This window comes from Coregonus lavaretus (genome assembly GCF_964263955.1).
Source record: "Coregonus lavaretus genome assembly, chromosome: 2".
Lineage (NCBI taxonomy): Eukaryota > Metazoa > Chordata > Actinopteri > Salmoniformes > Salmonidae > Coregonus > Coregonus lavaretus.
In genome coordinates, this window is record NC_139989.1 from 47,351,613 (window position 1) to 47,372,621 (window position 21,009).

Here is a 21,009-nt window from a genome sequence, read left to right on the forward strand (position 1 = left end):
GAGCAATCGGGACAGGCGGGATGTGTGCCTGCAGTATTGAATATCGCGTTAGTTCTATGTGAGATCCTTGGGACCCTAACGTAACCATTTAGCGTTTCAAGAAATCTTGAAAACAGATACGATTTAGAGTGAAGAAATTCAACAAATATTCTTTGCCCATACGCTATATACTACAAAAACATGTAAACATCAGAGCATTATGTTCTCTCTCTTTAATGTCTTACATCTGTTGCAACAGAAAATTAAGTAAGCAGATAAATATCAGTAGTAGGCCTACACAAACAGTATAAAAAATAAATAATGCATAGATCACCATGTAATGAAAACCCAACATCACCCATACTGTTTGTACACATTCAAATCTAAAGTTCTATCATATAAAACATGCCACAATTTAGTGTAATATATAAATATGCTTTAAGGACTAAAATGGGATAAGTGGTCAACTCTCAGAGGAGTCAGGATAGTTGTTCAACCAAAATATTTGATAAATACAGTACCAGTCAAAAGTTTGGACACATCTACTCATTCCAGGGTTTTTCTTTATTTTTACTATTTTCTACATTGTAGAATAAATGCTTCACAGAGTTCAAGTAACAGACACATCTCAACATCAACTGTTCAGAGGGGGCTATGTGAATCAGGCCTTCATGGTCGAATTGCTGCAAAGAAACCACTACGAAAGGACACCAATAAGAAGAAGAGACTTGCTTGGGCCAACAAACACGAGCAATGGACATTAGACCGGTGGAAATCTGAGATTTTTGGATCCAACCGCCGTGTCTTTTTGAGACGCTGAGTAGGTGAACGGATGATCTCCGCATGTGTGGTTCCCACCATGAAGCATGGAAGAGGTGGTGTGATGGTGTGGGGGTGCTTTGCTGGTGACACTGTCAGTGATTTATTTAGAATTCAAGGCACACATAACCAGCATGGCTACCACAGCATTCTGCAGCGATACGCCATCCCATCTGGTTTGCGCTTAGTGGGACTATCATGTTTTTCAACAGGACAATGACCCAAAACACACCTCCAGGCTGTGTAAGGGCTATTTGACCAAGAAGGAGAGTGATGGAATGCTGCATCAGATGATCTGGCCTCCACAATCACCCGACCTCAACCCAATTGAGATGGTTTGGGATGAGTTGGACCGCAGAGTGAAGGTAAAGCAGGCAACAAGTCATCAATGCAAAGGGTGGCTACTTTGAAGAATACAAAATATAACATATTTTGATTTGTTTAACACTTTTGGTTACTACATGATTCCATGTGTTATTTCATAGTTTTGATGTCTTCACTATTATTCTACAATGTAGAAAATAGTAAAAATAAAGAAAAACCCTTGAATGAGTAGGTGTGTCCAAACTTTTGATTGGTACTGCACACTGAGTGTACAAAACATTAAGAACATCTTTCCATGACAGACTGACTAGGTGAATCCAGGTGAAAGCTATGATCCCTTATTGGTGTCACTTGTTAAACCCACTTTAACTAGTGTAGATGATGAGGAAGAGTCAGGTTAAATAAGGATTTTTAAGCCTTGAGACAATTGAGACATGGTCATGGATTGTGTATGTGTGCCATTCAGAGGGTGAATGGGCAAGATAAAATATTTAAGTGCCTTTGAACGGGGTATGGTAGTAGGTGCCAGGCGCACCGGTTTGTGTCAAGAACTGCAACACTGCTGGGTTTTCCACACTCAACAGTTTCCTGTGTGTATCATGAACAGTCCACCACCCAAAGGACATCCAGCCAACTTGACACAACTGTTGGAAGCATTGTAGTCAACATGGGCCAGCATCCCTGTGGAACGCTTTCGACACCTTGTAGAGTCCATGCCCTGACAAATTGAGGCTGTTCTGAGGGCAAAAGGGGGAGGGGGCAGGGGGGTGCAACTCAATATTAGGAAGGTGTTCTTAATGTTTTGTACACTCAGTGTATATACTGTATATATTAATGGGACATTATAATGAGAGGTAGAGAATGTCTTCAAAACTGTCATAGGCTTAGTTTTGGAATCCTTGGGTAAACAATCAGAAGTCGAGGTTCATTGCAGAGGACACTGAGGCTCCAGCTCGGGTAAGGTAATCAGGGAACGATGGGTCTGTGTCTAGGGATGCAGAGTCCTGTTCTGTAGGCATTAGCCCAGCTTCATGGGCATGCTGCCTTAGCTGACTATTACTAACAACCCCATGCTTCCTCAGGTATCCCTGACGACAAAACAGGGGTGGCTTTCGATTGGTAAGGGAAAAGCGGAAACATGACTCTGTGGGGAAAATAAACAAGGTCAATTTTACACATTGTAAAACAGTAATCAAGTAATAAAATGTCTCAACTGAGTGGGCAGAACCGTAATAAAACAGTAATAACAGTTCATGTATGAAAGTATGTTTCAAGCGAACAAACAAATCGTGTGTGATACAAATAGATGAGTAGGAGGTACTGTATATGGAAATATAAAGGACATATCCTAAGGGCATGTTGTAATGAGGGATCAGGTGATGACATGCTCTACCTGCATAGAAGGCCCTGAGGTCAGTGTGGAGACAATGTTCCAGGAAGTGCCGCAGTGGCTGGCTGTGGGAGATGGGCCCATCCCACTCAGTCAAGAAGTCCTCGATCATGTGATGCACTGCCTTGGGCCGTGGCAGTGGCCAGCCAACAGGACGGTGTCTCATGTCCGTCTCTGTTTAGGGTGGCAGACAAATGTAAGAATAACATGTATTTGATTTTACATACAAATTTAGGTTTGAGTGCTGACGTCATACCACAAAGATGCCTTGTGCTATACACATACATACTCTTCATTTGAATGTCATTACTTAACTTAGTCTTCAACACAAGCATAAGGCCAAACTGTTTTGTCCTCTTCATAAGGTTTATAACATTCTCACACTCACCAGTAGGAAGTGTGTCGTAGTAGTATAGAACAGGGTGGAGGAAGTTGGACCTCCAGGCACGGGTCCACTCTGACTCTGCTCTGCCAGGGCCCAGTGAGTCTGTGCGGTTCATCCCGTACTGCAGGACCAGAACCAGCAGACCATGCTTGGAGAGCTGGTGGCCAGACAGAAATGAGAACTGGGGCAGGGCCTGGAGGGGAAACTCCTCCAGATACTCACAGTAAGAGCTGATGGGAAAGGAAAGGAGTAGATTATTCAAAATTAAATGGTTCGCAAATTGACGAATTTAGGCTGCGTATACATAAGCATCACAATTCTGACCTTTTTTACACTAATTGGTATTTTTACCAATGACATCAGATCTTTTCACATCAGATCTTTTTCAGAGCTGCTCGGATTGGTCAAAATACAGATGAGTGAAAAACATATCAGAATTTGGCTGCCTGTGTAAACGCAGCCTTAATTAACATAAATTGGGATATGTATAGGCAATCAATCAATGTGAGATTCATTGGTAGAGATAGGAAAATTACAATGAAGGACAATAAATCATGAAGACAAATGTGCACAGTGGTTCAGCGCTACTTACCCTCTTAGTAAAATTATGTCTCCAAGTACCCCAAACATTTGGTACGGTCCGGAGGCCTCATTGACCCTCCTCAACAGCCAGGACTGCAGCTGACTGATTGACAGTTTGGTTGCTGGCCAGGAGTTGCTATGGTAACGCAGCTCAAGGACTCTATGTACAGCACGCACTAGGGTGGAACAAAGTTACAACCATAAATAGTCAAATAACAAACATTTTGTCTATATAAACATTATTTTATAGACAAAATTGTCATTTCATAGCTTTTTCCCCCTTTACAGACAGTTACTAACTATACAGAAGTCAGATTTACTCTTGTCTGCGTTGTAATACCAGCAGTTTGAATGGTTACCTGTGTATCGGAAGCCATGAACAAACCCCCCTGCAGAAGAGCGATAGTCTCTTGAGTGGGCAGCCGTCCCCAAAACAAAAAGGCCTGGGGTTCCCCGCCCCTCGTACCAGGCTGTCACCCCTGGCAACCGCCCCCTGGCACCCTCACTGCTTGGTGGGCGGGCAGAGCTGGAGAGATTAACGGTATCATTAGGACAGACTGACATTATCTGACTGAAACATGGCTTTTCCAATGAAAATGATAAAATAGAAGAGCCACCACTTCCATAGAAAACAATAACAGAACTCTTTCTGCACTATGTAAAGACATGCCACTGTAAAATTATAATTGACATACCCATCAAAGATGCTGAAGTTGAACCGGAACCCCAAGCAGCGGATCACACGATCATATGGCTGGCGGAGAGAGAAGTTGTCATTGTGGTACACAGGCAGGTTTGTCGCTGTGACCTTTGAACTGTTCTTCCCATCCGGACTGTCCAGTAGCTCAGCTAGAGTAAGGAACAACTGGCCACGCTTTTCCTTCCCACTGGATCTACACTTCTTCTTTCTGCCTGAGCGCTTATTTTTATCCTCTCCATTTCTGACGATAGCAATGTCCTCAAGGCCTCCCTCCACCAGCCCATCAAGGGACTTTAGCTGGTACGTGTCTAGCAGCTCATTGTTCACAGCTCTGTGGAAGAGAGAAAATAGGTCACTTTGATATGTAAAGATTATGCTACGAGGATAGCAACATACTCCGATCTAAAACACTGCTGCAGGAGTACTAAAATCAGTGAAACAAAAGAAAGAACAATTGGTAGGAGAGGACAATATGGGAGTCAAAACCTAATCATGCCTCTCAGTACCTGAGGTCTCCGACGTAATGTGTCTGCCAGGCTAGGCGGACCGGGCTCGGGCTATAGAGATGGATCCGGCTGGCCCTACCCAGGATGCTCTGAGCTGTTTCAAATGCTGAGTTCCCCTTGCCCAGGATCAGCACGGCCTGGTCCTTATATTCCTCTGGGTCCACAGGGATGGACTCATAGCCCTCCACCAGGTCTGAGCCCTCAAACTGGACCTTCTGAGGATCCCACAGTCCTGTGGACACCAGGAGGACTCTGTGGGTAAGAGAGAAAGAGAGAGAATCATCTCTTGAATGGTATTCATAGCGGAGAATTGTTCCATATTTCCATCCTTTTACATTAGATACAGTGCATTCGGAAAGTATTCAGACCCCTTGACTTTTTCCACATTTTGTTACGTTACATCCTTATTCTAAAATGGATTCAATAAATTAAAATCCTCATCAATATACACACACAATACCCCATAATGACAAAGCAAAGACAGGTTCTGAATTTGTTTGCAAATTTATGAAAAAAATTAAAAACAGAAACACTTATTTATAGAAGTATTCAGACCCTTTGCTATGAGACTCGAAATTGAGCTCAGGTACATCCTATTTCCATTGATCATCCTTGAGATGTTTCTACAACTTTATTGGAGTCCACCTGTGGTAAATTCAATTGATTGGACATGATTTGGAAAGGCACACGGCCGTCTATATAAGGTCCCACAGCTGACAGTGCATGTCAGAGCAAAAACCAAGCCATGAGGTCAAAGGAATTGTCCGTAGAGCTCCAAGACAGGATTGTGTTGAGGCACAGATCTGGGGAAGGGTACCAAAAAATGTCTGCAGCAAAGTTACCCAAGAACACTGTGGCCTCCATCATTCTTAAATGGAAGAAGTTTGGAATCACCAAGACTCTTCCTAGAGCTGGCCGCCCGGCCAAACTGATCAATCGGGAGAGAGGGGCCTTGGTCAGGGAGGTGACCAAGTTCCTCTGTGGAGACGGGAGAACCTTCTAGAAGGACAACCATCTCTGCAGCACTCCACCAATCAGGCCTTTATGGTAGAGTGGCCAGACGGAAGCCACTCCTCAGTAAAAGGCACATGACAGCCCGCTTGGAGTTTGCCATTAGGCACCGAAAGACACTCAGACCATGAGAAACAAGATTCTCTGGTCTGATGAAACCAAGATTTAACTCTTTGGCTTGAATGCTAAGCGTCATGTCTGGAGGAAACCTGGCACCATCCCTAAGGTGAAGCATGGCGGTGGCAGCATCATGCTGTGGGGATGTTATTCAGCGGCAGGGACTGGGAGACTAGTCAGGATCGAGGGAAAGATGAACGGAGCAAAGTACAGAGAGATCCTTGATGAAAACCTGCTCCAGAGCCCTCAGGACCTCAGACTGGGGCGAAGGTTCACCTTCCAACAGGACAATGACCCTAAGCACACAGCCAAGACAACGCAGGAGTGGTTTCGGGACAAGTCTCTGAATGTCCTTGAGTGGCCCAGCCAGAACCCGGACTTGAACCCGATCGAACATCTCTGGAGAGACCTGAAAATAGCTGTGCAGCGACGCTCCCCATCCAACCTGACAGCGCTTGAGAGGATCTGCATAGAAGAATGGGAGAAACTCCCCAAATACAGGTGTGCAAAGCTTGTAGCGTCATACCCAAGAAGACTTGAGGCTGTAATCGCTGCCAAAGGTGCTTCAACAAAGTACTGAGTAAAGGGTCTAAATACTTATGTAAATGTGATATTTCCGTTTAAAAAAAAAATGTTTTTGCTTTGTCATTATGGGGTATTGTGTGTAGATTGTTGAGGAGAAAAACAATTTAATCCACTTTAGAATAAGGCTGTAACATAAAATGTGGAAAAGGTCAAGGTGTCTGAATACTTTCCGAATGCACTGTATTTGTATAGATATAACACAGTACCTGCATGTATAGTCCAGTCCACGCTGGTCAGTCAGTATGTATCCCTTGCCTCTAGGTGATTCAGACTCTGAGGCCCTGATCTTCCCGATGTCCACCCCATACTGGACCTTCAGCCCCAGCTCCTTCACATACATGGAGAGGTAGCGGGGGAATGAGTCTGCATCGGGGTAGAGCTCCCGGCTGACTCGCTGAAGCAGCAGGTCGGGCCTGTCACTCAGGAGGGAGTTCCAATCGTGGCGAAGGTTGAACTCGCGGTTCCGCCTCCCTGTGTAGATCTTGTTGATGCTGATGAGTTTCCTGTGTCGAGGGTATCTTTAAATGGAGAGAAAAAATATCCATGAGATACAACACGTTCATGTACATGGTGTAGGTCAGGACATATTTCTATGAGCAGGGCAATAGAGAAAGTTGCATCATTGTTTCACTGTCACAAAATACTGAGTTGGAAAATGTATTCAGCAAGTGCAACACCCGATATAGCCGACAACCATTACTAGTGGCACTCACATATTGAAGAAGCTCCCTGGCCCCGAGTTCCTCTCCAAGATGATGTAATCTCTCTGACTCTTGGAGAGAAAGTGACCCATCTGAAGGCCTGCGGGCCCGGCTCCAAGCACACAGTAGTCATGGTGACGGGTGCTGTTGTGACTGTGGTAGTCATCAGGAAAACATTGGACCAGGGTGACCAGGAGGGCAAGGAGAAGAAGGATAGGGGAATCCATGACCTATGAATGAGTAAAAGGCAATGAAGGCATTTATTGGTGGGAGAGTGGGTTTAGTGAAGGTCATTGCAATACCCTGGTGACAATAATCAATAGCAAATTTAAGCTTTGGAAGCTGCAGCCTGAAAATATCCACTGACAGCAGCAACCATATTATTGCCAAAGTCATGCAACTCTTTTCAGTGGCTTTACCAACATAAGAAGGTCATTTGAAATGAAATATCAGATAGCATTGTTCAAGTGAGTGGAAGAACAGAGAAAGTACGACAATAGCGGGCCTTCATGAGGTGTATCCCCGTGCTCGCCTTGAAACTCTGTCCCGACATCATAACTCGACATGAGGGGATGCAGCTGCACTAGACCGCTGTTTGAGAAGCACTCCACGAGCCCAAAAGACACAACAGATCAATTAAAGTAGGATGTCTTACCTTTCACTGCAGTGCTTCCCTCTCATCTAAACTCATATGATTTAGCATTTGGTCTGTAAATAAAACTCTCCAACAACCTACATTCTGGGATTTCATAACGGAGCCCTATCCCTTGATACGATACTCCAGCATGCCAAAGTATTCTGACCAATAAGAGCTTGTGTGTAAAATAGAGGGCGTGATAGAAAATTAAAGTGACGGACAAGAACTGCAGTGGTGTAAAGTACTTAAGTAAAAATACTTTAAATTACTACTTATGTAGTTTTTTGGGTTATCTGTACTTTACTTTACTATTTCTATGTTTGACTACTTTTACTTTTACTTCACTACATTCCTAAAGAAAATTATGTTATTTTTACTCCATACATTTCCCCTGACACCCAAAAGTACTCGTTACATTTTGAATGCTTAGCAGGACAGGAAAATATTCTAATTCACACACTTTTCAAGAGAACATACCTGGTCATCCCTACTGCCTCTGATCTGGTGGACTCACTAAACACATGCTTCGTTTGTAAATTATGTCTGAGTGTTGGAGTGTGCCCCTCGCTATCCATACATTTAAAATACAAGAAAATGGTGCCGTCTGGTTGGCTTAATATAAGGCATTTGAAATAATTTATACTTTTACTTTTACTTTTGATACTTAAGTATATTTGAGCAATTACATTTACTTTTGATACTTAAGTATATTTAAAATCAGATACTTTTAGACTTTTACTCAAGTAGGATTTTATTGGGTGACTTTCACTTTTACTTGAGTCATTTTCTATTAAGGTATCTTTATTTTTACTCAAGTATGACAATTGGGTACTTTTTCCACCACTGAAGAACTGTTGATACAAAAGTATCAAGTAGCTAAAGTAACAGTTTGACCTTCTTTATTACATTCTTTATTACAATGTAATAAACTTTGTAATGTTGCAATCTTTGAGATTTTGAGATAATTGTAGTAATTTGATTAATGTTTTGTGAAAGACATACTAATAATTATTAAATGTTAATTAAGTGAAACATAACATGCATATTATTATAATGTCATAAACATAATTAACTATTCATAATATTCTCATGCCTAGAAATTGCTCTTATATCATTTTTGCCTTCTGCAACTGCAACATACATTTCTGTTGAGTCATGTTATCCCCCTTCTCTATTTTGTTGAATCATGTTATTATGCTAGCTGGTGTCATATCAGGTTATCTAGAGATTGGTAATAGATCAATAGATGGATAATAGACAGATGTAGGGTAAATCATACTAATTGAATGTTGAGAGCAAGAGTTTACAATGTAATCCCCTGAAATGAATTTTGACCTGCAGTTAGTCATTTGTGGCTGCAACTTTGTACCAACACAAAGTGCAATGAACACAATGGGAGAGAGAATTGGGTTAAATTGGATTAACTAAACTATTGAGTCCTGCCTGCAGTTAAGTCAGCATATTGAATCACTCTTGTTATTCTGACTCATCTTCAGAAAAACTAATAGGTACATACACTGAGTGCACAAAACATTAGGAACAAGACATAGGCTGACCAGGTGAATCCAGGTGAAAGCTAAGATCGCTTATTGATATCACCTGTTAAATCCACTTCAATCAGTGTAGATGAAGGGGAGGAGACAGGTTAAAGAAGGATTTTCAAGCCTTGAGTCAATTGAGACATGGATTGTTTATGTATGCCATTCAGAGGGTGAATTGGCAAGACAAAAGTTTTAAGTGCCTTTGAACGGATATGGTAGTAGTCAAAAAGAAAGGAGGACCAAGGCACTCTTCATATAATTAATTAAAATGTCTTTATTTGTATGGCATGTTCAATAGAAACAAGGTTTTTAAAATATCCGACGCGGTTCGGCTGCATGGCCTTCGTCAGGGAGTACAAAGAAATAATACAATGTCCTCTTTGGATATGGTAGTAGGTTTGAGTGTGTCAAGAATTGCAACGCTGCTGGGTTTTTCACGCTCAACAGTTTCCTGTGCGCATCAAAAATGGTTCACCACCCAAAAGACATCCAGCCAACTTGACACAACTGTGAGAAGCATTAGAATCAACATGGGCCAGCATCCCTGTGGAACGCTTTCAACACCTTATAGTCGATTCCCCGATGAATTGAGGCTGTTCTGAGAGCAAAAGGGGGTGCAACTCAATATTAGGAAGGTGTTCCTAATGTTTTGTACACTCAGTGTATATAACTTTGTTCTCACCTGTAGTCAACATACTCTCCCTCAATAGCAGAAGGAACACATTCACTTCCTGTGGTTCATGTGACTGTCTTTAATGATTTCTACCATCCCATCTGCTCACTCATGCTCTCCCCTCACTGGTAAATCTGCCCTGTCATGTTAAGGTTCAGCATAAGGGAAATGAGTCAACAGTCTCACTTCCCATTTGATTTAGCTGACAAACACTGGGAGAGAAGGTGAGGAAGTCAAATATAAAGACAGGGGCACAGGACAAAGAGGACACAGCAACTCTAAACTTGTCTGAGGAGGCAGCTTTCATTTACCAGCTGTACAACAAGACATCAACAAGGAAATACCACACAGGTAAATTATCAACTCTTTCACTGACTTGTTTTTGAATAAACTGTAACAGTTGGTCACATTTGGGTGATAATGTTATAACCACCATATAAACAATTCTGGATTACAGACATGGAGACAGTCAACTCGGCACAGAAATATGAAATGCAGAGCCCTGGCAGGTACAGTAACTTTGTAATGAATGGTCGATATGTTTACTAGATTATTGTATTTCAGACCAGGTCAGGGCTGATATATGGTAAAGTAAAGGTATTGAAGATACAGAACACAATTACTAACTGCAAACACTGTGCTCACATTTACTGTACTCGGGTAAATCAGTATGTCCTCCTTCCAATGTTCGCCATCTCTCCTCAGTGATTTGTCAGAGCAGATAAAAGCAGCGACTAAAGACATCCATGTCAGGGCAGAAAACACCCAACTGATGCTGAGCTATCAGAAGGGACAGATAACTCTTCCGCAGTACAAGGTGAGAAAATCTGAGAGTGAATTAAAAACCACTTGCCAAAATAATTTACAGTGGTTTTCATATTATAAACTACCTAGAAGGCCTTTTGTTTAACTTTCTACATAGTCATGGAGAATGAGCACTCAATGTGTATTAAGTATTAATCTTTGCCCCTCTTTTCCATGGCAGCTTCTTCTGTGTTCCCTCTATGTGATCTACAAAGCACTGGAAGAGGAGATGGACAGAAATGCTTCCCACCCAGGAGTCGCACCGATATACTTCCCCCAGGAACTGGCCCGACTGGAGACACTAGAGAGAGATCTGGAACACTTCTTTGGAAAGGAGTGGCGAAAGAGAGTCATCACTCCTGCTGCAACACACAGATATACACAGAGACTTCGCAAGGTACAGGCTATATATATACCAACATGCAGGGTAGGCACACTATCTTAATTGTGTACCTGCTTAGTAATAACAATTTCTTTGTCTCCCTCTTCAGATTGGCGAAGGCAATCCTAAATTGCTGGTGGCCCACGCCTACACCCGTTACCTAGGTGACCTGTCAGGAGGACAAGTTTTGGGGAAGATTACCCAGAAGTCAATTGGGTTAAGCAGCGGAGAGGGACTGTCATTTTTCTCTTTCCCCGGAGTGTCAAGCCCTAACCGCTTCAAGCAGCTGTACAGGAGCAGAATGAACAGCATCGAGCTGACCAAGGAGGAGAGGGAGGGGGTGCTGGAGGAGGCTATCATGGCCTTCGAACTCAACATCAAGGTGAGTGAAAGGGAAGAGGGAGGAAGGGTGGCTGCAAACTGGGTAAGAATTTAGGTTATGGGAACTGATACAATAATGAAAAGTCACTATGAAAAGTTATACAGCTGTACCATTGAGAGCATCTTGACTGGCTGCATCACTGCTTGGTATGACAGTAGCACCGCCCTCGATCGAATGGTGCTACAGAAGGTGGTGCGGATAGCCCAGTACATCACTGGGGTTGAGTTCCCTGCCATCCAGGACCTCTATATCAGGCGGTGTGAAAGGAGGGCCCGGAAAATCATTAAAGACTCCAGCCACCCAAGCCATAGACTGTTCTCTCTACTTCTGCACGGCAAGTGACACTGGTGCATCAAGTCTGACACCAACAGGCTCCTGAACAGCTTCTATCCCCAAGCCATGAGACTGCTAAATAGCTAACAAAATGGCTAAACTGACTATCTGAGTTGACCCTTGTATTTCATTTTTGCACTCTCTATGCACACTCACACTCCAACACAGACACAAACCCTCACTCCAAAATTTGCTCACACACACATAATATGCACATACATTTATATTGACTCTACACACACGCACTCACATACAATCATCATATACACTGCTGCTACTCTGTTTATCATTTGTCCTGATGCCTAATCACCTTATCCCTATACATATCTACCTATATCACTCCATTACATTGTAAATATGGTACTGGAACTGACTGACCCTGTATATAGTATGCTTAATTTCTCATGTTCTTATTTCTTATTATTTTTCTCATGTGTTTTTGTTCTACACTATGTTATTTATAGTATGTTATTTTTAGTATGACATTCTTATTGATTACTGCATTGTTGGGTTTTTAGCTTACAAGAAAGGCATTTCACTGTACTTGTGCATGTGACATTAAAACTTGAAAAACAGAACTGTGCAAATTTAGTGAAACTGGAAGGTCTAGTGAATGATGCATTGTAAACTTGTTACTGGATTGCCATAGCATATTGCTGATGATTGTGTGTCTTGTTCAATAAAGACATCCTGTCTGTTATTTCTCATACAGGTCTTCGATGATCTACAGAAAATGTTGAGTGTCTCAGAGGAAGCTTATGGTAAGTCAAAGTTTATATGCTGAACGGAAAGATGTGATCTTTCACCTGACTTTTTTGTTATAAAGGTATTATTTTGCTTTTGCAGGGGACCAAGAAAAGACCAAGACGCCAGCTTTCATCCCCTCTTCGTCCATCCTGCAGTTCTCTCTGGGTATTTGTGTTGCTTTAGCAACAGTCGGAATAGGGATCTATGTATTCTAAAGCCTTGAAATAAGTCCTTAAACATGTATGTTTATGTAGTTGACAGAATCACTTCACCAATCATGACCACCTAAGGGTGTATGCACTTAGTCATGGCTGTACTTTTTTAAATGCTTAAGGCAATCTTATAGTAATGAAAATTGATATATGCTGTATTAATTGCAATATCTTTGTACATAGTATGTTTCATTAAAGATTATGTGCACCATTTCAACATAGCAAACTTCTTTTAGACATGTATTTATTTTCAGTACAAAACACCATGAACCTTACACAATTAATGATTTAACGTTAATCTTTAGGGCATTCTCATGTCACTCATTTCTTACCCCAAACAATACAGTTCATACAAAATAGCCTCCATAACATCATTTGCTTAGTCTTAAAAGAATAGATACCAAAAGACTTATGAGAGCAATAGAACTGTTAATAACTGTTGTTGGCTTAACTTGGCAAAGCAACACATGAAAAGGTAGACATCAGTGGCTCTGTAGGCGGACCATGGTCTAGGATGGAGAAGACATTGACGTGACTTCATGAAGATGTCCACCGGCTTGTGAGGAATGAATGGAGGAGACGCTTGTCCCAACTACTATTTACAAAGCCCATCATGACTTCATCTTTGTGCGTATGCATCTTTTTGTGAAACTACTTGACTCTGTAGAGCACCTTCCTCTGCATGCGGTGCTGCAGCTCTCCCCTCCTCATCATCAGGTGAAGGACCTTGTAGATGGCCTGCTCTGGATACTTCTGTATATGGGAGAGGGTAGAGATAGATTCTGGTCAGTGGACAGGTAAACAGGCTACAGGGTAACATGTAGGCCAACTGAGGACAGCACTCAATCATATAGACAAATGCCCAACATTCCATTGCACAAGGTACTTTTACGTGATTGACCAAGTGGTCCAGTCTCTGTTCAACACAGTATACAGTGGGGGAAAAAAGTATTTAGTCAGCCACCAATTGTGCAAGTTCTCCCACTTAAAAAGATGAGAGAGGCCTGTAATTTTCATCATAGGTACACGTCAACTATGACAGACAAATTGAGGAGAAAAAAAAAATCAAGAAAATCACATTGTAGGATTTGTAATGAATTTATTTGCAAATTATGGTGGAAAATAAGTATTTGGTCACCTACAAACAAGCAAGATTTCTGGCTCTCACAGACCTGTAACTTCTTCTTTAAGAGGCTCCTCTGTCCTCCACTCGTTACCTGTATTAATGGCACCTGTTTGAACTTGTTATCAGTATAAAAGACACCTGTCCACAACCTCAAACAGTCACACTCCAAACTCCACTATGGCCAAGACCAAAGAGCTGTCAAAGGACACCAGAAACAAAATTGTAGACCTGCACCAGGCTGGGAAGACTGAATCTGCAATAGGTAAGCAGCTTGGTTTGAAGAAATCAACTGTGGGAGCAATTATTAGGAAATGGAAGACATACAAGACCACTGATAATCTCCCTCGATCTGGGGCTCCACGCAAGATCTCACCCCGTGGGGTCAAAATGATCACAAGAACGGTGAGCAAAAATCCCAGAACCACACGGGGGGACCTAGTGAATGACCTGCAGAGAGCTGGGACCAAAGTAACAAAGCCTACCATCAGTAACACACTACGCCGCCAGGGACTCAAAACCTGCAGTGCCAGACGTGTCCCCCTGCTTAAGCCAGTACATGTTCAGGCCCGTCTGAAGTTTGCTAGAGTGCATTTGGATGATCCAGAAGAGGATTGGGAGAATGTCATATGGTCAGATGAAACCAAAATATAACTTTTTGGTAAAAACTCAACTCGTCGTGTTTGGAGGACAAAGAATGCTGAGTTGCATCCAAAGAACACCATACCTACTGTGAAGCATGGGGGTGGAAACATCATGCTTTGGGGCTGTTTTTCTGCAAAGGGACCAGGACGACTGATCCGTGTAAAGGAAAGAATGAATGGGGCCATGTATCATGAGATTTTGAGTGAAAACCTCCTTCCATCAGCAAGGGCATTGAAGATGAAACGTGGCTGGGTCTTTCAGCATGACAATGATCCCAAACACACCGCCCGGGCAACGAAGGAGTGGCTTCGTAAAAAGCATTTCAAGGTCCTGGAGTGGCCTAGCCAGTCTCCAGATCTCAACCCCATAGAAAATCTTTGGAGGGAGTTGAAAGTCCGTGTTGCCCAGCGACAGCCCCAAAACATCACTGCTCTAGAGGAGATCTGCATGGAGGAATGGGCCAAAATACCAGCAACAGTGTGTGAAAACCTTGTGAAGACTTACAGAAAACGTTTGACCTGTGTCATTGCCAACAAAGGGTATATAAAAGTATTGAGAAACTTTTGTTATTGACCAAATACTTATTTTCCACCATAATTTGCAAATAAATTCATTAAAAATCCTACAATGTGATTTTCTGGATTTCTTTTTCTAATTTTGTCGGTCATAGTTGACGTGTACCTATGATGAAAATGACAGGCCTCTCTCATCTTGTTAAGTGGGAGAACTTGCACAATTGGTGGCTGACTAAATACTTTTTTTCCCCACTGTATGTTCAAAGTAGACTAGTGTAACTGACCTGCTTGGTGAAGTCCTGGACGATGCTGTGCTCGGACACCTGGGAGCCAATGGCAAAGCGTCTCTTCAGCTGCTTCTCAACACGAGAGATCATCTCCTGGTCCTCCTGAGTGGTGAAGCCCTCCACACCCGAGAGACTGCCGGACAGCGCAGCGTCCAGTGTGGACACCTGGAAGAGCCGCAGGGCCTCGTCCACCTCCTCCTCTCCAGCCACGGCCTGCAGCTTCATCTTGGCCAGGGACTCAGAGATGCGCACCACCGCCTCCAGCTGCCTACAGGGGACCACAGAGAATCAAGCGTAATGACACTGAAGATAGACTGTATCCTGATTGGTAATGATGTTGTCAGGTGAAGCATCATATAGGTACCTGACAGTGATGGGGATGGAGGCTCTCCTGTCGCTCTCCCTCTCATGTTCCCTTGCTCCACTCCTCATCACCACGTATCTGTTCTTCAGCTTTTCAGCTGCCGACGCAGAGAGACGTGGGCCGCATTTCCTGTCAGGGCACATTTGACCGTTAAACACCAAATCCCTTCATGTGTATAGGCTAGTGTGTAGGATTGTTTCTCTGTGAGTAGAGTTCATGAATTCAATCTAAAACAGAATATAACATACACAGGATATATTATCTGCAGAATTTTTCAAGACTCACGTTCTGGCATAGGCAATGTACTTCTTCAGTGTGGCCAGTGTGATCTCTCCCTCTACACCCTCAGTCTGTGTATGAGCACTGAGATGGACGTTCATCACGTGGCGGGCCAGAGTCTGAGAGAGAAAAGAAGGTAAATAGTGTGGATTGTGTTCACACTGTGCTAGCCTGGGCCGTGTTCAGTATCCCTGTGCATAAACCTTCTCCCACACACACAAACCCAGAAGACTAAAGTGTGTTCCCTCACCATGTCTCTCTGATGGTCGTGGATGTCCTTGATGATAAAGATCATGTCGAAACGGGACAAGATGGTGGGCATGAAGTCGATGTTGTCCTCTCCCTTGGTGTCGTCCCAACGGCCAAACACAGAGTTAGCAGCGGCCAGCACCGAGCAGCGGGAGTTCAGGGTGGTGGTGATGCCAGCCTTGGCAATGGAGATGGTCTGTTGCTCCATGGCTTCATGGATGGCTACTCTGTCATCCTCTCTCATCTGAGAGGAAAGAGAGACACAGTTAAGAGTCTGCAAACAAACTTGTCAAGTATTCAGCAATTTATGTACTTCTCTTGTCCATGTTCCCTTACTTTGTCAAACTCATCAATGCACACCACCCCACCATCAGCCAGCACCATGGCTCCTCCCTCCATGATGAAGCCACGGGTGACGGGGTCCCTGAGGACAGAGGCCGTCAGACCAGCAGCACTGCTGCCTTTACCTGAGGTATACACCTGACAGAGGAAGAGAGAGAGGGGAGATATGGGTTAGCGCTTTAGATAGGGGTCACTAGCACACTGATAAATTGTCAAATTAAACTTCTGGAATCCATCTTTGTAATTCATATTCAAAACTATGTTGAGGGAGTGTCATAAGATAGTGCTGAAAAATATAGATATATATACACACACACACAGTGCTTTCAGAAAGTATTCATACCCCTTGACTTCTTCACATTATGTTGTGTTACAGCCTGGATTCAAAATGGATTAAATATATATTTTTCCCCCCCTCACCCATCTACACACAATATCCCATAATCTAATTTTCATATTTATAATCTAATTTACATAAGTATTCACACCCGTGAGTCAATACTTCTTAAAAGCACCGTTGACAGCGATAACAGCTGTGAGTCTTTCTGGGTAAGTCTCTAAGAGCTTTCCACACCTGGATTGTGCAACTTGCCCATTATTATTTTCTGTCAAATTGGTTGTTGATCATTGCTAGACAACCATTTTCAGGTCTTGCCATAGATTAAGTAAATTTAAGTCAAAACTGTAACTCAGCCACTCAGGAACATTCACTGTCTTCTTGGTAAGCAACTCCAGTATAGATTTGGCCTTGTATTTTAGGTTATTGTAATGCTGAAAGGTGAATTCAGCTCCCAGTGTCTGGTGGAAAGCAGACTGAACCAGGTAGTTCTTCCTCTAGGATTTTGCCTGTGCTTAGCTCCATTCCGTGTATTTGTTATCCTGAAAAACTTCCCAGTCCTTAATGATTACAAGCATACCCATAGCATGATGCAGCCCCCACTACGCTTGAAAATATGGAGAGTGGTACTCAGTAATGTGTTGTACTGGATTTGCCCCAAACATAACACTTTGTATTCAGTCAGGACAAATAGTTCATTGCTTTGCCACATTTTTTGTAGTATTACTTTAGTCCCTTGTTGCAAACAGGATGCATGTTTTGGAATATTTGTATTCTCTACAGGCTTCCTCCTTTTCACTCTGTCAATTAGGTTAGTATTGTGGAGTAACTACAATGTTGTTGATCCATCCTCAGTTTTCTCCCATCACAGCCATTAAACTCTGTAACTGTTTTAAAGTCACCATTGGCCTCATGTTGAAATCTCTGAGCGGTTTCCTTCCTCTCCTGAGTTAGGAAAAACGCATGTATCTTTGTAGTGACTGGGTGTATTGATATACCATCCAAAGTGTAATTCAAAACTTAATCATGCTCTAAGGGATATATATTTTTTCAGTCTACCAATAAGTGCCCTTCTTTGCGAGGCATTGGAAAACCTCCCTGGTCTTTGTGGTTGAAATTCACTGCTCGACCTTACAGATAATTGTATGTGTGGGGTACAGAGATTAGGTATTCTTTCAAAAACCATGTTAAACACTATTATTGCACACAGAGTGAGTCCATGCAACTTATGTGACTTGTTAAGCACATTTTTACTGCTGAACTTATGTAGGCTTGCCATAACAGAGGGGTTGAATACTTACTGACTCAAGACATTTCAGCTTTTTATTTTTAATTAATTTGTAAAAATGTCAAAACTAAATTCCACTTTGACGTTATGGGGTATTGCGTGCAGTCCAGTGACAAAAAAATCTCAATTTTATCCATTTTAAATTCTGGCTGTAACGCAACAAAATGTGGAAAAAGTCAAGGGGTGAGAATACATACACACTGTACATTAAAGCCCATCCTTACCCCAATGGGAGAGCACCTCTCCACAAACTTGAGCAGCTGAGACTTGGCAGTACCGGGGTCTCCCAGCATCAGCAAGTTGATGTCTCCTCTACGGGTCAGCCCGTCAGGCAGCCTGAGACAGGAAAGGTCATTATTACCATACATACATACTGGAGAGAAATGTGAGCATATCAAAAATCTTACAATTCTACATGCAATTTCCAATGTCTATGACTCACCTCTTCCTGGAGCCGCCGAACAGCAGGCAGGCGATGGCCTTTTTCAGGTCATCACTGCCGTAGATGGAAGGAGCGATGGAACGTGCGAGGGAGCCGTAGACGTCGGGGGATGAGGCCAATGCTCTCAGCTCCTCCTCTTCCTGAGGGGAGACTGACCCTGTGGCCCCGCGACCTGAGAGACAAAGATAGCATTATAACTATGACACTATCCCACATTGGATATAATGTTGGATAAGTAATCTAACCTCTAGTAGCCTTATCATGCCTACCTGCTCCCTCTGTGTCCTGCTGAATGCCCACCACACGGAGGTAGGAGGAGCGGATGCCCACGCCTGCACTTTTATCTCTGCCCCTGCCCTTAGCATGGGCCACCTTCTTGATGGAGTAGATCCCCATGATGGTCACTCTGTTCCCAGGGACCACACGGTCACACAGGTACCTGAGGGGATGCAGAACATGAGCTGTAACGTGGTATGTACTCTTCGGTCTCACTTTGCACTGTGTGTATATTGGGCATGTGTTAATTGTTTTTAATTGAGAATATTGTGGTACACAGATGCTGCTGTGTGTGTTACCTGTCACAGTAGAGCTGCAGGTGGCGGGGCATCTCTCCGTGTGGCACAGCATCTGGAGACTCCTGCAGACGGAGGGTCTGGAAGTCCACACAGACACAACGGTCTGGAATGATGAAGTAGGGATCTATAGGACACCTCACCCTGCCAGCCTGCTCACTGAGAGACAGAGAAGAGATGTTTAAGAATGGAATCACACACACTATGATAAAGCAGATGATTTTACACACACAAGATGACTTTATGCACTTTTCATGTACTGGAGTGTGCACACAAACACTCAACTCAGAGGGTCGCACTCACGTGTTGCACTTTCGGGGAAGAGCGTAGCCCTGCAGGCCTGGGGGCAGGGAGATGTTACTGATGACAGAGCGACAGCCACGACACTGCAGACACACCCTGGTGGCCTTGGCCCTCACAGCCGTGGCAGAGATGACGATCCCAGGGACCTTCACCAGCCTGGACACCTGCTCAGACTACCAGAGAGAAAGAGATGGAGAGTTCAGAGTCATGGCATGTTACATGGATGGGAAATTGAGGGACATCTTTCATGCCACCCTCTACATGAGCCAACTGAAATGTGAAAGGCCCAGCATTGCATCCTCAGAGGGTCTCTTACCTTGAGGTTGCGGATGGAGGCAGGATGGGCATCACTCTTCAGCATGACCTGGATTTCCTGCACTGTCTCCTCTCCCAGGGGCCTGGGACGGGTCACCTCATCAGCCACCTCCTGGGCGGCCTCCTCCAGCTGTCAATCATAATGTCAGGGCTCAGTTTAAAAGGGATCATTTTCAAAAAATAGTAGATCAGTATGATACGATCAGCAAAATATAGGAACCCATCTAACCCATGAATTATTCTGCCTGCAATTGGGCCAATTAAAAACACTTCAAATTCTTAGTCTATTATTATTCTATTCAATCGTCTCACCAGCGGCAGGTTCTCAGAGGGCAGCTTGTACAGGCAGTCTGACAGGTCCTCGTCAAAGCTGGCCAGGTCCTCCATCTCCACCTCCACCCAGTACTCACCCAGGGTGTAGTGTCTCTTCAGGTCATCTCTACAGACCAGAACACATGTCAACAATCCAACATGAACAATATAAGACATATAGCTATCTTACACAGAATGTGAACGTAACAATATGGCAAACAAAACGATTCGACATAGCTAAATACAAACTCAATCACAGGACCTTGAATAGAGTCAAACTTGATTCCTTCAAGACCATTGTGGTGATCAGTGGTAGTTAGTTAGCTAACGTTACAGTAACTGGCTACCTAACTAACTGTTAGCTAACCGGCTAACTACCTAGCTAAATAACTAACAACGTCAGCCATCTGTGGAACATCGTCATCACACAAACCGGCGGTAGCCATCGACAATGACTTCGAGGCACTTCATACAATCTTGATCTTACCTGTATTTATAGGTGAAACCGGTGCGATCGGTCCCAACTCTGAACTGCCGAAGAAATTCACGGAATCGTTTCTTGATCTGGCTCCGTTTCACACCACTTTCATCCCCGGGTCCATCTCCACCGCCGAAGCTGTCACTGTAATACACTCCCGGGTCGTCGAAACCAGACATAATGCACGGATTATATCTACAAAGTGATGAAAATACAGTGCAATAATTCTAAACGCAAAACACTTTTTGGTGATTGACTCCAATGAGTTTCTGTGGACAATCAATTCCACGCTGACTCTTTCGCGGCAAAATGTTGCGTCACTTTCCCGCGAGGTCCAACATCAACGCC

The 21,009-nt window shown here is 43.3% G+C and overlaps 3 protein-coding genes across 3 annotated transcripts; 1 reads left to right on the plus strand and 2 right to left on the minus strand.

Moving 5' to 3' along the window:
- Positions 1-195: 195 nt before the first annotated feature.
- LOC311142909 (FAD-dependent oxidoreductase domain-containing protein 2-like) lies at positions 196-7,867 on the minus strand. Its single transcript, XM_084178648.1, has 10 exons — positions 7,755-7,867; positions 7,112-7,329; positions 6,605-6,916; positions 4,686-4,937; positions 4,175-4,510; positions 3,839-4,005; positions 3,490-3,655; positions 2,901-3,127; positions 2,516-2,686; positions 196-2,266 (listed from the first exon to the last, which is right to left on the minus strand). Exons 2-10 carry the CDS (start codon positions 7,324-7,326, stop codon positions 2,034-2,036), a joined length of 2,079 nt encoding a protein of 692 aa, XP_084034774.1. The 5' UTR covers positions 7,327-7,329; positions 7,755-7,867; the 3' UTR covers positions 196-2,033.
- A 2,349-nt stretch (positions 7,868-10,216) lies between these two features.
- Positions 10,217-13,033, plus strand: LOC311102489 (heme oxygenase-like). Its single transcript, XM_084143847.1, has 7 exons — positions 10,217-10,301; positions 10,408-10,459; positions 10,656-10,767; positions 10,936-11,151; positions 11,246-11,518; positions 12,564-12,612; positions 12,698-13,033. The coding sequence occupies exons 2-7, from the start codon at positions 10,410-10,412 to the stop codon at positions 12,811-12,813; spliced, it is 816 nt and encodes a 271-aa protein (XP_083999973.1). The 5' UTR covers positions 10,217-10,301; positions 10,408-10,409; the 3' UTR covers positions 12,814-13,033.
- Positions 13,034-13,044: 11 nt separating this feature from the next.
- Positions 13,045-20,995, minus strand: LOC311102496 (DNA replication licensing factor mcm5-like). Its single transcript, XM_084143856.1, has 14 exons — positions 20,671-20,995; positions 20,184-20,310; positions 19,873-20,001; positions 19,557-19,729; positions 19,257-19,412; positions 18,951-19,120; positions 18,682-18,853; positions 18,464-18,575; positions 16,609-16,752; positions 16,274-16,516; positions 16,030-16,142; positions 15,745-15,873; positions 15,378-15,648; positions 13,045-13,563 (listed from the first exon to the last, which is right to left on the minus strand). Exons 1-14 carry the CDS (start codon positions 20,838-20,840, stop codon positions 13,462-13,464), a joined length of 2,211 nt encoding a protein of 736 aa, XP_083999982.1. The 5' UTR covers positions 20,841-20,995; the 3' UTR covers positions 13,045-13,461.
- Positions 20,996-21,009: the final 14 nt, after the last annotated feature.

Bases quoted from the DNA above. Each gene is read 5' to 3' on its own strand.
- LOC311142909 (XM_084178648.1), bottom strand. From the start codon at position 7,326: ATGGATTCCCCTATCCTTCTTCTCCTTGCCCTCCTGGTCACCCTGGTC. The intron at 6,917-7,111 runs GTGAGTGCCACT...CTCCATTTAAAG, and splicing joins CCAGGGAGCTTCTTCAATAT to ATACCCTCGACACAGGAAAC. The intron at 4,006-4,174 runs GTATGTCAATTA...TAATCTCTCCAG, and splicing joins AACTTCAGCATCTTTGATGG to CTCTGCCCGCCCACCAAGCA.
- LOC311102489 (XM_084143847.1), top strand. From the start codon at position 10,410: ATGGAGACAGTCAACTCGGCACAGAAATATGAAATGCAGAGCCCTGGC. The intron at 10,768-10,935 runs GTGAGAAAATCT...TTTCCATGGCAG, and splicing joins TAACTCTTCCGCAGTACAAG to CTTCTTCTGTGTTCCCTCTA. The intron at 11,519-12,563 runs GTGAGTGAAAGG...TTTCTCATACAG, and splicing joins CCTTCGAACTCAACATCAAG to GTCTTCGATGATCTACAGAA.
- LOC311102496 (XM_084143856.1), bottom strand. From the start codon at position 20,840: ATGTCTGGTTTCGACGACCCGGGAGTGTATTACAGTGACAGCTTCGGC. The intron at 18,854-18,950 runs GTAGGCATGATA...TTTGTCTCTCAG, and splicing joins GCAGGACACAGAGGGAGCAG to GTCGCGGGGCCACAGGGTCA. The intron at 16,753-18,463 runs GTAAGGATGGGC...TTCCTCTGTCAG, and splicing joins AGAGGTGCTCTCCCATTGGG to GTGTATACCTCAGGTAAAGG.